Source organism: Aegilops tauschii, chromosome 7 (genome assembly GCF_002575655.3).
Source record: "Aegilops tauschii subsp. strangulata cultivar AL8/78 chromosome 7, Aet v6.0, whole genome shotgun sequence".
Classification (NCBI taxonomy): Eukaryota; Viridiplantae; Streptophyta; class Magnoliopsida; order Poales; family Poaceae; genus Aegilops; species Aegilops tauschii.
This window is the reverse complement of record NC_053041.3, coordinates 120,312,911-120,329,315: the sequence shown is the minus strand read 5'-3', so window position 1 is coordinate 120,329,315 and position 16,405 is coordinate 120,312,911. Positions and strand designations below refer to the sequence as shown.

General features: G+C 46.3%; 1 protein-coding gene across 1 annotated transcript; it reads right to left on the bottom strand.

Annotated features, from left to right (window-relative positions):
- Positions 1–576: 576 nt before the first annotated feature.
- LOC109752765 (uncharacterized) lies at positions 577–4,467 on the bottom strand. Its single transcript, XM_073503399.1, has 6 exons — positions 4,273–4,467; positions 3,142–3,486; positions 2,579–3,013; positions 2,314–2,478; positions 1,876–2,199; positions 577–1,665 (listed from the first exon to the last, which is right to left on the bottom strand). Exons 3-5 carry the CDS (start codon positions 2,750–2,752, stop codon positions 1,963–1,965), a joined length of 576 nt encoding a protein of 191 aa, XP_073359500.1. The 5' UTR covers positions 2,753–3,013; positions 3,142–3,486; positions 4,273–4,467; the 3' UTR covers positions 577–1,665; positions 1,876–1,962.
- Between the last annotated feature and the right edge of the window lie 11,938 nt (positions 4,468–16,405).

The window sequence follows — 16,405 nt, the reverse complement described above, 5'->3', positions numbered from 1 at the left end:
ACAAGATGAACATTTTCTTGGCCCTAAAATGCAATTTTGAAAACATGCAATTTTTCTAATGCAAATAAAATAGCAGTAAATCCAAATAAAATCAAATATTTGATTTTTAATATTTTTCCTCCAATATTTCATTTATTTTGGAGAAGTCATATTATCTCCTCTCATTTATTTTAATTATGAAATATTTTTGAAGAGAAAAATAATTAAAACAAATAATCCTCGTTTCAATATTTGATAAAATTCAAATATGAAAATAGTGAAATCCCCAACTCTCTCCGAGGGTCCTTGAGTTGCTTAGAATTTCGAGGATTGCGAAACGAAAATGCAATAAAATATGATATGCATGAATGATCTATGTATAAATGTTACAGTTTGCAAAGTTTTTCCGGTTTGCAAAGTCTCATGTATATTCATGTTTTCATGCACAGTAGTAGATTCTCACGAAGAAAGAAAAATGGACTAGACGGTATAATCATCTGTCAAACTGAATTGATGTCGAAAAACAAAACAAAACAAAACAAAAAGGCAAACTGAATTACTGAACTCACAAAGGCAAAGGCGGAAATTACTACATCAGAGAACTAGAATATCAACCTCAGCATGGAGATTTTGATTTTATATATCTATATAAATCATAGCTTACACAACTTATTAAGCAAAAAAGTTCCACTCCGTCAACCAAACAATCAGCTTAGACCCTAACTGAGTCAGGGCCCTGGCATATCTGTCAGGTAATGTACATGGAACAACACTGATAAATGAGATTACTCCTGTGATCCAGAAACTACTAATATATCAATGCAAAATATAACAAACAATCACATGGGATTGTCGAGAAGTGCACTGAAAGCAAAAGGATTCTTTCATGAGCATCCCGTCAATTCAATTTTTTTGTGGCCGGCGCTGTGGAGGGGGGCGCTGGGCTTACCAGCTGCCGGCGACGCGCGGAGCGGGAGCTCTTGCATCGGCCAAAGGCGAGGATGAGTGCGACGCCCACGTTGATCCCCACCGCCAGTCCCATTCAGAACCCCGTTCCTCCTCTCTCTACTCCCCTACATTGGAGGGAGTAGGCCTGTCTGGGATTCTGCTCCACCACTCAAAAACTTCACATCCCCCGGGGAACAAACTGCAAGATGACACATCTTCATATAATGCATTCCTTGTGGGAGACAGGGAGTGCTCCTGAGGGATAGTTTGATGCCCATCTTGATTCTGCTCAATGGGAGCACCTTACCCTTCTGCGTTCTCGAAGAAAATCGCTTGCTTCACTCTGCCAGCTGACTCATCGACCTTGCTTTCAGATTGCAAGTCTGAGACAATAGCGACATTTGTCCCATTGCTTCGAGCTCCTTCCACTGGCTCGTCCACCTTATCAACTGATGGCTTCTCTGCATCCTTGCTGATTGGACCTTTACTACAACCTCGTTCCCCCTCCTTACCTACCCCATCGCTGCGAGCTATTGGAATATCATAAATGATATTGTTCTGTTCATCTGATTCTGGTGGAGAACTTCTAGAAGCAGCATGAACATCTAACAGGAGCTGCCCCGTTCGCTTGCAACGGATTGTTTGCAGCACCTGCCCGAAAGAATTTAGGGCGCCTTTGAGCTCTACAACATATGTTTTGGTGTGCTTGTCATAGATTGCAGCCAAATGTGGTGGGAGCTGCATCAACAAAAAGAAAGAAAGAAAGAAAGAAAGAAAAGAAAACTATTAGAAGAGCTTGAAAGAAAGGTAAAAAAATTGTTTGTTGTTTGCATACTAGAACATGATAAGAAAGAAATATGCGAAATCTTTAGAAAAATATATACTACTAATAAGGATGAAATAAGAATGTTAAAAAGAAGCACTGAAACAAGGATGGGAGGAAATCACCTCCAACTCTACACCAAATGGTGTTGGGTTGTTCAGCCACTGGTCTAGTGAACCGCACAACTCTTCATCAACACTCTTGACATTTTCCTACGGAACGCTATCTCCCACAGGATCATTTGCAGTCCCATCGTCTCGAGTACCAGAGATGTCCAGGCCATTGGCAGCAGCATGGTCTTGAGCAACAACCACCTCTGGGCCATTGGCGGACCCTCCCATTTCTGCATCAGCCCTCGCTGTATCTTCGACAGCTGTTTCCAGAGCATTGGCAGCACCACCACCTTGGGAATTCAATGTTGCGTATGGTGTGTCTGACAAAAGGAGGAGCTGTAAAAACAGGGGGAAACACGCATAAGAACCACATGAAAAAGACAAAAAGAAAATGTAAGCAAACAAAAAAATGCTTCAAAAAGGGACGAGGAAAATGATCCTGGAACTTACAGGCCGCATCCCGAATGAGGCTTTGCCCAACCAAAGCTTGTTCTTGTTGTATTCCAACACAAGAGCAAAATCCTTATCAAACACAAAGCAAGCTCTCGGCAGAGAGAGGTTCAATTTCTGCTCATCTATGCCAGGGGGAGGGAAAACCAGATCCATATATACAACCTTTTTTTTGCCACAAGAAATTTTTATTATTATTCTTGGGTTGTAAGCACAAAAAAATAATAACGTACGTAAGAACACTCAAATAAGGTGTTGTGATTACCGCTAGCATAGGGAAGCATCCGCCAACCAAGAATGGAGAGGAAGGCTGCAGCTTTGCATTGTCCTTGAAATTCTTTACTTCTTTCATCGCAAAGTTTAGAATGTGCTCATCCCAGGCAAACTCAGCAACCTTGTCCATCTCTATCAGGCTTTTTAGGCACTCCAGGGGGACCATATTGCCGGTGCCCGGGCATAAAACTGTTGCAAGTGATAACAGCACCCAAGGCCTTCAGAAGGTGAGAGCATCATCATTACCCGCTCTATGCAGCACTTTGTTGTGTGGGCAATGGGAGCCCTCCCATTCTTGTGGTAAATGTTGCGGAGATCACATTGCTCATGTCTCTTCAAGAGCTCCATCAGTCTGTTACCTGAGGGGACATTAAACACTTTCTTCACCATGTCTCTTGTGAATACAATTGACTTCTTCTGATTAAGCCTAACAAAACAAAAAACATTTGTTGTATAATATGTGAGAGACCACATGGTTCAGATGAAGGCAAACTTGCAGGTTATGAGTAAAGTATACAAAAAGAGGCCTGGGATTTTAGAAGGAAGGTGTGATACCTCAGCTCACGTGTATCCAAGGTTTTTGAGGTCGACGAGTCTTTCTGGGGTAGCGACTCTTGACGAGTCGTGCCCTGCCGATCGACTAGTCGAGGTGTATGAGTCGACTTCCAGTTACGACACATCGATGACTCGAAAAACAGTGCGTGTATCAGGGTCAATGTTCATCACAATCCACTCGATCAGTTCATATGGACAGTGAATGGTGCGATCCTCATGAGATCACCAAAGCCGATGCCATCTATTATGCGCCTCTTTGGTGGATTGAGCTTGGTTTTTGCAACAACACGCAAACGTTGCACAAATAATATATCTGACTCCATTTCTTCTTCTTCCTCTGAAATGCTGCGTAAAGAAAAAAAGGAACATGGAACAGCATTAAAACACAGATAAAAAACAACCCACATTCGAGACACAAAAATGGAAAATTTATCTTGTGTGTGTGTGTGTGTGTGTGCATAAATCAAAGCAACAAAATTTCAGCTAAACACATATAGAAACATAGCAAGCATGATGTCGCAACAAAAGAAGCAGCGGGTCAGCTGTTTCTACACCGCAATCATCTCCGTTAAAAACAGGGGGCCAACAGGTATACAACACGACACTCTGATTACCACACAATCTCAGTACCTCCAAAGCAACAAAAATCATGAACATTCTCCAAGCAACAACAACCAATTCAAAATGGGGGGAGGATAGAGAACAATCCCACTGATCACATGTAGAGCGCTCTCTGCTTAGTGCTACTACAATCAGTCACCAACAAAACCCAAAAAACATCCATGCTACTCAGAAATCAACATAATCACAAAATAAATGACCTATGAACACTAAAAAAGGGTACGAAATTGGTGAAATCGGCCATAAGACCATAGGGTTTTGCCTGTAAACTACTCAAACGAGACCATCCCCTGCCTCTAATCTACAATAGCAACACGGAAATGAAGCAACGAAACTAGTTAAACTGTCGGCCGCCGCTACAGGGGGGCTGCCCGCTGCTCTAGGGCATCGACGGCGCACGCGCCGTCCCTCAACTACACCCTCCGGTCTCTAATCCGCCGAAGAACAACGCAAAATGGAGATCCTAGGGGTTCGCCGTCGACGAGTGGATGCGAGGATAAGCAAACCTACCTGACGTCGGCCGCCGCTACAGGGGGCCGCGTTGATCCAGCGCGTCGCCGGCGCCCCCCCGCCGTCCCTCCAACCGCTGAATCCCCCGTCGCCGCCACGGCCTTCTCTCATAATCGCCCCCAAATGCTACCTGCGTGCTCTGCTGCGGGCCGTGATCTGGCTGGACGCAGAACGAGCAAACGAGACGTGGGACCCACTTGCAGCACGTGTGTATAATAATGAAAAAGCAGATGGTGCCTCTGTCCACCGTGCGATTGTCTGGCAATCGGACGGTTGCCGACGCAGTCACTCGCGCGAGTGTGAACAGCCGGCTAAATATAACATCCAAAATTTTCAATTTGAAATGTTATACATAGGTCATTCTTGCATATCATATTTATTGCATTTTTGTTTTACGATCCTCGAAATTCTGAGCAACTCAAGACCCTCGGAGAGAGTTGGGGATTTCACGTTTTTCATATTTGAAATTTTATCAAATATTAAAACAAGGATCACGTTGGTTTTAATTTATTTTTCTCTCCGAAAATATTTCATATTAAAATATATGAGAGGAGATAATATGACTTCTCCAAAATAAATGAAATATTAGAGGAAAATGTTAAAATCAAATATTTGATTTTATTCGGTTTTATTGCTATTTTATTTGCATAGGAAAAATATGCGTTTTTCAAAATTTCATTATAGGCCCAAATAAATGTCCACCTTGTCCGGCATATTTTTAGAGGACGGGGAAATTTTACTTCGGGATTTTTGGAGTCCGTTTAGTATTTCTTTTCTTTCTTTTTCTGCATGTTGGATTGTTTTTTTTTTAAGTGTAACCGACTCCGGGCCGTACCCGGCCAGGACACCTCGGGCCGGCCTTTTTAAGCCGCGACCCCGGGACCCCGACAGCCTAGCCGCCCCGCGCCCCCTCGCAAACCCTAGCCCGCCGCCCGAGCCGCCACCGCTGCTGCCCGCCGGCCGCGCCGCCGCCGCCCGACCCGCCGCCCACGAGCCACCCTGCCGGAGCCCACCGCCGCCTCACCGCCTCGCCGGAATCCCGCCGGACTCGAGGTAGCCGCCGCCGGTTTTTCTTTTAAAACCGTTCGTTTTTCTATAAACCCTAGTTCGTTTTTTTAGATCGGTTCGTTGGTTTTCTCGGTTTAGTTTATTTAGCGAACGTTCGTCCGTCCGTTCGTTTTAACGAACGGTTTCGCCCGTTAGTCGCAGACCGCGAACGTTCGTTCGTTAGCCTGTTCGTCAGTTTTTCTTTTTCTCAGGTTTTTCGCGATTATTTTCGACCGCGATTTTGTTGGGAATCGTAGCATAATTTTAAAATTTTCCTACGCTCACCAAGATGCATCTATGTAGTCTACTAGCAACGAGGGGAAAGGAGTGCATCTACATACCCTTGTAGATCGCGAGCGGAAGCGTTCCAATGAACGTGGATGACGGAGTCGTACTCGCCGTGATCCAAATCACCGATGACCGAGTGCCGAACGGACGGCACCTCCGCGTTCAACACACGTACGGTGCAGCGACGTCTCCTCCTTCTTGATCCAGCAAGGGGGAAGGAGAGGTTGATGGAGATCCAGCAGCACGACGGCGTGGTGGTGGATGTATCGGGTCTCTGGCAGGGCTTCGCCGAGCTTCTGCGAGAGAGAGAGAGGTGTTGCAGGGGAGGAGGGAGGCGCCAAAGGCTGTGTGTTGCTGCCCTCCCCCCCTTTATATAGGCCCCTAGGGGGGTGCGCCGGCCCTGGGAGATGGGATCTCCTAGGGGGGGGCGGCCAAGGGGGGGAGGGGTTGCCTTGCCCCCCAAGGCAAGGGGGAAGCTCCCCCCTAGGGTTCCCAACCCTAGGCGCATGGGGGGAGGCCCAAGGGAGGCGCTCCAGCCCACTAAGGGCTGGTTCCCTTCCACTTTTAGCCCACGGGGCCCTCCGGGATAGGTGGCCCCACCCGGTGGACCCCCGGAACCCTTCCGGTGGTCCCGATACAATACCGGTAACCCCCGAGACTTTCCCGGTGGCCGAAACTGGACTTCCTATATATAATTCTTCACCTCCGGACCATTCCGGAACCTCTCGTGACGTCCGGGATCTCATCCGGGACTCCGAACAACTTTCGGGTTTCCGCATACATATATCTCTACAACCCTAGCGTCACCGAACCTTAAGTGTGTAGACCCTACGGGTTCGGGAGACATGCAGACATGACCGAGACGCCTCTCCGGTCAATAACCAACAGCGGGATCTGGATACCCATGTTGGCTCCCACATGTTCCACGATGATCTCATCGGATGAACCACGGTGTCGAGGATTCAATCAATCCGTATGCAATTCCCTTTGTCAATCGGTATGTTACTTGCCCGAGATTCGATCGTCGGTATCCCAATACCTTGTTCAATCTCGTTACCGGCAAGTCTCTTTACTCGTACCGCAATGCATGATCCCGTGACTAACGCCTTAGTCACATTGAGCTCATTATGATGATGCATTACCGAGTGGGCCCAGAGATACCTCTCCGTCACACGGAGTGACAAATCCCAGTCTCGATCCGTGCCAACCCAACAGACACTTTCGGAGATACCCGTAATGCACCTTTATAGTCACGCAGTTACGTTGTGACGTTTGGCACACCCAAAGCACTCCTACGGTATCCGGGAGTTGCACGATCTCATGGTCTAAGGAAAAGATACTTGACATTGGAAAAGCTCTAGCAAACGAAACTACACGATCTTTTATGCTATGCTTAGGATTGGGTCTTGTCCATCACATCATTCTCCTAATGATGTGATCCCGTTATCAATGACATCCAATGTCCACAGTCAGGAAACCATGACTATCTGTTGATCAACGAGCTAGTCAACTAGAGGCTTACTAGGGACACGTTGTGGTCTATGTATTCACACATGTATTACGATTTTCGGACAATACAATTATAGCATGAATAATAGACAATTACCATGAACAAAGAAATATAATAATAACCATTTATTATTGCCTCTAGGGCATATTTCCAACAGTCTCCCACTTGCACTAGAGTCAATAATCTAGTTACATTGTGATGAATCGAACACCCATTGCGTCCTGGTGTTGATCATGTTTTGCCCTAGGGAGAGGTTTAGTCAACGGATCTGCTACATTCAGGTCCGTATGTACTTTACAAATATCTATGTCTCCAGTTTGAACACTTTCACGAATGGAGTTGAAGCGACGCTTGATATGCCTGGTCTTCCTGTGAAACCTGGGCTCCTTCGCAAGGGCAATAGCTCCAGTGTTGTCACAGAAGAGAGTCATCGGGCCCGACGCATTGGGAATCACCCCTAGGTCGGTAATGAACTCCTTCATCCAGACTGCTTCCTGTGCTGCCTCCGAGGCTGCCATGTATTCCGCTTCACATGTAGATCCCGCCACGATGCTTTGCTTGCAACTGCACCAGCTTACTGCTCCTCCATTCAAAATATACACGTATCCGGTCTGTGACTTCGAGTCATCCAGATCTGTGTCGAAGCTAGCGTCGACGTAACCCTTTACGACGAGCTCTTCGTCACCTTCATAAACGAGAAACATATCCTTAGTCCTCTTCAGGTACTTCAGGATATTCTTGACCGCTGTCCACTGTTCCTCGCCAGGATTACTTTGGTACCTTCCTACCAAACTTACGGCAAGGTTTACATCAGGTCTGGTACACAGCATGGCATACATAATAGAGCCTATGGCCGAGGCATAGGGGATGACACTCATCTCTTCTATATCTTCTGCCGTGGTCGGGCATTGAGCCGTGCTCAACTGCACACCTTGCAATACAGGCAAGAACCCCTTCTTGGACTGATCCATATTGAACTTCTTCAATATCTTGTCAAGGTATGTACTCTGTGAAAGACCAATGAGGCGTCTTGATCTATCTCTATAGATCTTGATGCCTAATATATAAGCAGCTTCTCCAAGGTCCTTCATTGAAAAACACTTATTCAAATAGGCCTTTATACTCTCCAAGAATTCTATATCATTTCCCATCAATAGTATGTCATCCACATATAATATGAGAAATGCTACAGAGCTCCCACTCACTTTCTTGTAAACACAGGCTTCTCCATAAGTCTGTGTGAACCCAAACGCTTTGATCATCTCATCAAAGCGAATGTTCCAACTCCGAGATGCTTGCACCAGCCCATAGATTGAGCGTTGGAGCTTGCATACTTTGTTAGCATTCTTAGGATCGACAAAACCTTCCGGCTGCACCATATACAACTCTTCCTTAAGGAAGCCGTTAAGGAATGCCGTTTTGACGTCCATCTGCCATATCTCATAATCATAGTATGCGGCAATTGCTAACATGATTCGGACGGACTTCAGCTTCGCTACGGGTGAGAAATTCTCATCGTAGTCAACCCCTTGAACTTGTCGATAACCCTTAGCGACAAGTCGAGCTTTGTAGATGGTCACATTACCATCTGCGTCTGTCTTCTTCTTAAAGATCCATTTGTTTTCTATGGCTCGCCGCTCATCGGGCAAGTCTGTCAAAGTCCATACTTTGTTTTCATACATGGATTCTATCTCGGATTTCATGGCTTCTAGCCATTTGTCGGAATCCGGGCCCGCCATCGCTTCTTCATAGTTCGAAGGTTCACCGTTGTCTAACAACATGATTTCCAGGACAGGGTTGCCGTACCACTCTGGTGTGGAACGTGTCCTTGTGGACCTACGAAGTTCAGTAACTTGATCCGAAGCTTCATGATCATCATCATTAACTTCCTCCCCAGTCGGTGTAGGCACCACAGGAACATTTTCCCGCGCTGCGCTACTTTCCGGTTCGGAAGGGGTGACTATCACCTCATCAAGTTCCACTTTCCTCCCACTCAATTCTTTCGAGAGAAACTCCTTCTCTAGAAAGGACCCGTTCTTGGTAACGAAGATCTTGCCTTCGGATCTGAGGTAGAAGGTATACCCAATAGTTTCCTTAGGGTATCCTATGAAGACGCATTTTTCCGATTTGGGTTCGAGCTTTACAGGTTGAAGTTTCTTGACATAAGCATCGCATCCCCAAACTTATAGAAACGACAGCTTAGGTTTCTTCCCAAACCATAATTCATACGGTGTCGTCTCAACGGATTTCGACGGAGCCCTATTTAAAGTGAATGCGGTAGTCTCTAAAGCATAGCCCCAAAATGAGAGCGGTAAATCGGTAAGAGACATCATAGATCGCACCATATCCAATAGAGTGCGATTACGATGTTCGGACACACCGTTTCTCTGAGGTGTTCCAGGCGGCGTGAGTTGTGAAACTATTCCACATTTCCTTAAGTGTGTACCAAACTCGTGACTTAAATATTCTCCACCACGATCTGATCGTAAGAATTTTATTTTCCTGTCACGTTGATTCTCGACTTCACTCTGAAATTCCTTGAACTTTTCAAAGGTTTCAGACTTGTGTTTCATTAGGTAGACATACCCATATCTACTTAAATCATCAGTGAGAGTGAGAACATAACGATATCCTCCGCGAGCCTCAACACTCATTGGACCGCACACATCGGTATGTATGATTTCCAATAAGTTGGTTGCTCGCTCCATTGTTCCGGAGAACGGAGTCTTGGTCATCTTACCCATGAGGCATGGTTCGCACGTGTCAAATGATTCGTAATCAAGAGACTCCAAAAGTCCATCTGCATGGAGCTTCTTCATGCGCTTGACACCAATGTGACCAAGGCGGCAGTGCCACAAGTATGTGGGACTATCGTTATCAACTTTACATCTTTTGGTATTCACACTATGAACATGTGTAACATCACGTTCGAGATTCATCAAAAATAAACCATTGACCAGCGGGGCATGACCATAGAACATATCTCTCAAATAAATAGAACAACCATTATTCTCGGATTTAAATGAGTAGCCATCTCGAATTAAACGAGATCTAGATACAATGTTCATGCTCAAAGCTGGCACTAAATAACAATTATTGAGGTTTAAAACTAATCCCGTGGGTAGATGCAGAGGTAGCGTGCCGACGGCGATCACATCGACCTTGGAACCATTCCCGACGCGCATCGTCACCTCGTCCTTTGCCAGTCTCCGTTTATTCCGTAGTTCCTGTTTTGAGTTACAAATATGAGCAACCGCACCGGTATCAAATACCCAGGAGCTACTATGAGTACTGGTAAGGTACACATCAATTACTTGTATATCACATATACCTTGGGTGTTGCCGGCCTTCTTCTTGTCCGCTAAATATTTGGGGCAGTTCCGCTTCCAGTGACCACTTCCCTTGCAATAAAAGCACTCAGTCTCGGGCTTGGGTCCATTCTTTGACTTCTTCCCGGGAACTGGTTTACCGGGCGCGGCAACTCCTTGCCGTCCTTCTTGAAGTTCTTCTTACCCTTGCCCTTCTTGAACTTAGTGGTTTTATTCACCATCAACACTTGATGTTTTTTTTCTGATCTCCCCTTCCGCTGATTTCAGCATTGAATATACCTCGGGAATGGTCTTTTCCATCCCCTGCATATTGTAGTTCATCACAAAGCTCTTGTAGCTTGGTGGAAGCGACTGGAGGATTCTGTCAATGACCGCGTCATCCGGGAGATTAACTCCCAGCTGAGACAAGCGGTTGTGCAACCCAGACATTCTGAGTATGTGCTCACTAACAGAACTGTTCTCCTCCATTTTACAGCTGAAGAACTTGTCGGAGACTTCATATCTCTCGACCCGGGCATGAGCTTGAAAAACTAGTTTCAGCTCCTCGAACATCTCATATGCTCCATGTTTCTCAAAACGCTTTTGGAGACCCGGTTCTAAGCTGTAAAGCATGCCGCACTGAACGAGGGAGTAATCATCAGCACGCTGCTGCCAAGCGTTCATAACGTCTTGGTTCTCTGGGATTGGTGCTTCACCTAGCGGTGCTTCTAAGACATAATCTTTCTTGGCTACTATGAGGATGAGCCTTAGGTTCCGGACCCAGTCCGTATAGTTGCTGCCATCATCTTTCAGCTTGGTTTTCTCTAGGAACGCGTTGAAATTGAGGACAACGTTGGCCATTTGATCTACAATACATAGTGTAAAGATTTTAGACTAAGTTCATGATAATTAAGTTCATTTAATCAAATTTTTTAATGAACTCCCACTCAGATAGACATCCCTCTAGTCATCTAAGTGAAACATGATCCGAATTCGACTAGGCCGTGTCTGATCATCACGTGAGACGGACTAGTCAAGATCGGTGAACATCTCCATGTTGATCGTATCTTCTATACGACTCATGCTCGACCTTTCGGTCCTCCGTGTTCCGAGGCCATGTCTGTACATGCTAGGCTCGTCAAGTCAACCTAAGTGTATTGCGTGTGTTCCAAGGCCATGTCTGTACATGCTAGGCTCGTCAACACCCGTTGTATTCGAACATTAGAATCTATCACACCCGATCATCACGTGGTGCTTCGAAACAACGAACCTTCGCAACGGTGCACAGTTAGGGTGAACACTTTCTTGAAATTATTATAAGGGATCATCTTACTTACTACCGTCGTTCTAAGCAAATAAGATGCAAAAACATGATAAACATCACATGCAATCAAATAGTGACATGATATGGCCAATATCATCATGCTCCTTTGATCTCCATCTTCGGGGCACCATGATCATCTTCGTCACCGGCATGACACCATGATCTCCATCATTGTGTCTTCATGAAGTCGTCACGCCAACGATTACTTCTACTTGTATGGCTAACGCGTTTAGCAACAAAGTAAAGTAAATTACATGGCGTTATTCAATGACACGCAGGTCATGCAAAATAATAAAGACAACTCCTATGGCTCCTGCCGGTTGTCATACTCATCGACATGCAAGTCGTGATTCCTATTACAAGAATATGATCAATCTCATACATCACATATATCATTCATCACATCTTCTGGCCATATCACATCACATAGCACTTGCTGCAAAAACAAGTTAGACGTCCTCTAATTGTTGTTGCAAGTTTTACGTGGTTTGTAGGTTTCTAGCAAGAACGTTTTCTTACGTACGTATGACCACAACGTGATTTGCCAATTTCTATTTACCCTTCATAAGGACCCTTTTCATCGAATCCGTTCCGACTAAGGTAGGAGAGACAGACACCCGCTAGCCACCTTATGCAACTACTGCATGTCAATCGGTGGAACCTGTCTCACGTAAGCGTACGTGTAAGGTCGGTCCGGGCCGCTTCATCCTACAATGCCGCCGAAACAAGAAACGACTAGTAGCGGCAAGAAGAATTGGCAAACTCAACGCCCACAACTGCTTTGTGTTCTACTCGTGCATAGTAACTACGCATAGGCCTGGCTCATGATGCCACTGTTGGGAATCGTAGCATAATTTTAAAATTTTCCTACGCTCACCAAGATGCATCTATGTAGTCTACTAGCAACGAGGGGAAAGGAGTGCATCTACATACCCTTGTAGATCGCGAGCGGAAGCGTTCCAATGAACGTGGATGACGGAGTCGTACTCGCCGTGATCCAAATCACCGATGACCGAGTGCCGAACGGACGGCACCTCCGCGTTCAACACACGTACGGTGCAGCGACGTCTCCTCCTTCTTGATCCAGCAAGGGGGAAGGAGAGGTTGATGGAGATCCAGCAGCACGACGGCGTGGTGGTGGATGTATCGGGTCTCTGGCAGGGCTTCGCCGAGCTTCTGCGAGAGAGAGAGAGGTGTTGCAGGGGAGGAGGGAGGCGCCCAAGGCTGTGTGTTGCTGCCCTCCCACCCTTTATATAGGCCCCTGGGGGGTGCGCCGGCCCTGGGAGATGGGATCTCCAAGGGGGGGGGGCGGCGGCCAAGGGGGGAAGGGGTTGCCTTGCCCCCCAAGGCAAGGGGGAAGCTCCCCCCTAGGGTTCCCAACCCTAGGCGCATGGGGGGAGGCCCAAGGGGGGCGCTCCAGCCCACTAAGGGCTGGTTCCCTTCCACTTTCAGCCCACGGGGCCCTCCGGGATAGGTGTCCCCACCCGGTGGACCCCCGGGACCCTTCCGGTGGTCCCGGTACAATACCGGTAACCCCCGAGACTTTCCTGGTGGCCGAAACTGGACTTCCTATATATAATTCTTCACCTCTGGACCATTCCGGAACCTCTCGTGACGTCCGGGATCTCATCCGGGACTCCGAACAACTTTCGGGTTTCCGCATACATATATCTCTACAACCCTAGCGTCACCGAACCTTAAGTGTGTAGACCCTACGGGTTCGGGAGACATGCAGACATGACCGAGACGCCTCTCCGGTCAATAACCAACAGCGGGATCTGGATACCCATGTTGGCTCCCACATGTTCCACGATGATCTCATCGGATGAACCACGGTGTCGAGGATTCAATCAATCCGTATGCAATTCCCTTTGTCAATCGGTATGTTACTTGCCCGAGATTCGATCGTCGGTATCCCAATACCTTGTTCAATCTCGTTACCGGTAAGTCTCTTTACTCGTACCGCAATGCATGATCCCGTGACTAATGCCTTAGTCACATTGAGCTCATTATGATGATGCATTACCGAGTGGGCCCAGAGATACCTCTCCGTCACACGGAGTGACAAATCCCAGTCTCGATCCGTGCCAACCCAACAGACACTTTCGGAGATACCCGTAATGCACCTTTATAGTCACGCAGTTACGTTGTGACGTTTGGCACACCCAAAGCACTCCTACGGTATCCGGGAGTTGCACGATCTCATGGTCTAAGGAAAAGATACTTGACATTGGAAAAGCTCTAGCAAACGAAACTACACGATCTTTTATGCTATGCTTAGGATTGGGTCTTGTCCATCACATCATTCTCCTAATGATGTGATCCCGTTATCAATGACATCCAATGTCCATAGTCAGGAAACCATGACTATCTGTTGATCAACGAGCTAGTCAACTAGAGGCTTACTAGGGACACGTTGTGGTCTATGTATTCACACATGTATTACGATTTCCGGACAATACAATTATAGCATGAATAATAGACAATTACCATGAACAAAGAAATATAATAATAACCATTTATTATTGCCTCTAGGGCATATTTCCAACAGTCTCCCACTTGCACTAGAGTCAATAATCTAGTTACATTGTGATGAATCGAACACCCATTGCGTCCTGGTGTTGATCATGTTTTGCCCTAGGGAGAGGTTTAGTCAACGGATCTGCTACATTCAGGTCCGTATGTACTTTACAAATATCTATGTCTCCAGTTTGAACACTTTCACGAATGGAGTTGAAGCGACGCTTGATATGCCTGGTCTTCCTGTGAAACCTGGGGTCCTTCGCAAGGGCAATAGCTCCAGTGTTGTCACAGAAGAGAGTCATCGGGCCCGACGCATTGGGAATCACCCCTAGGTCGGTAATGAACTCCTTCATCCAGACTGCTTCCTGTGCTGCCTCCGAGGCTGCCATGTATTCCGCTTCACATGTAGATCCCGCCACGATGCTTTGCTTGCAACTGCACCAGCTTACTGCACCTCCATTCAAAATATACATGTATCCGGTCTGTGACTTCGAGTCATCCAGATCTGTGTCGAAGCTAGCGTCGACGTAACCCTTTACGACGAGCTCTCCGTCACCTTCATAAACGAGAAACATATCCTTAGTCCTCTTCAGGTACTTCAGGATATTCTTGACCGCTGTCCAGTGTTCCTTGCCAGGATTACTTTGGTACCTTCCTACCAAACTTACGGCAAGGTTTACATCAGGTCTGGTACACAGCATGGCATACATAATAGACCCTATGGCCGAGGCATAGGGGATGACACTCATCTCTTCTATATCTTCTGCCGTGGTCGGGCATTGAGCCGTGCTCAACTGCACACCTTGCAATACAGGCAAGAACCCCTTCTTGGACTGATCCATATTGAACTTCTTCAATATCTTGTCAAGGTATGTACTCTGTGAAAGACCAATGAGGCGTCTTGATCTATCTCTATAGATCTTGATGCCTAATATATAAGCAGCTTCTCCAAGGTCCTTCATTGAAAAACACTTATTCAAATAGGCCTTTATACTCTCCAAGAATTCTATATCATTTCCCATCAATAGTATGTCATCCACATATAATATGAGAAATGCTACAGAGCTCCCACTCACTTTCTTGTAAACACAGGCTTCTCCATAAGTCTGTGTGAACCCAAACGCTTTGATCATCTCATCAAAGCGAATGTTCCAACTCCGAGATGCTTGCACCAGCCCATAGATTGAGCGTTGGAGCTTGCATACTTTGTTAGCATTCTTAGGATCGACAAAACCTTCCGGCTGCATCATATACAACTCTTCCTTAAGGAAGCCGTTAAGGAATGCCGTTTTGACGTCCATCTGCCATATCTCATAATCATAGTATGCGGCAATTGCTAACATGATTCGGACGGACTTCAGCTTCGCTACGGGTGAGAAAGTCTCATCGTAGTCAACCCCTTGAACTTGTCGATAACCCTTAGCGACAAGTCGAGCTTTGTAGATGGTCACATTACCATCTGCGTCCGTCTTCTTCTTAAAGATCCATTTGTTTTCTATGGCTCGCCGCTCATCGGGCAAGTCTGTCAAAGTCCATACTTTGTTTTCATACATGGATTCTATCTCGGATTTCATGGCTTCTAGCCATTTGTCGGAATCCGGGCCCGCCATCGCTTCTTCATAGTTCGAAGGTTCACCGTTGTCTAACAACATGATTTCCAGGACAGGGTTGCCGTACCACTCTGGTGTGGAACGTGTCCTTGTGGACCTACGAAGTTCAGTAACTTGATCCGAAGCTTCATGATCATCATCATTAACATCCTCCCCAGTCGGTGTAGGCACCACAGGAACATTTTCCCGTGCTGCGCTACTCTCCGGTTCGGAAGGGGTGACTATCACCTCATCAAGTTCCACTTTCCTCCCACTCAATTCTTTCGAGAGAAACTCCTTCTCTAGAAAGGACCCGTTCTTGGCAACGAAGATCTTGCCTTCGGATCTGAGGTAGAAGGTATACCCAATAGTTTCCTTAGGGTATCCTATGAAGACGCATTTTTTCGATTTGGGTTCGAGCTTTTCAGGTTGAAGTTTCTTGACATAAGCATCGCATCCCCAAACTTTTAGAAACGACAGCTTAGGTTTCTTCCCAAACCATAATTCATACGGTGTCGTCTCAACGGATTTCGACGGAGCCCTA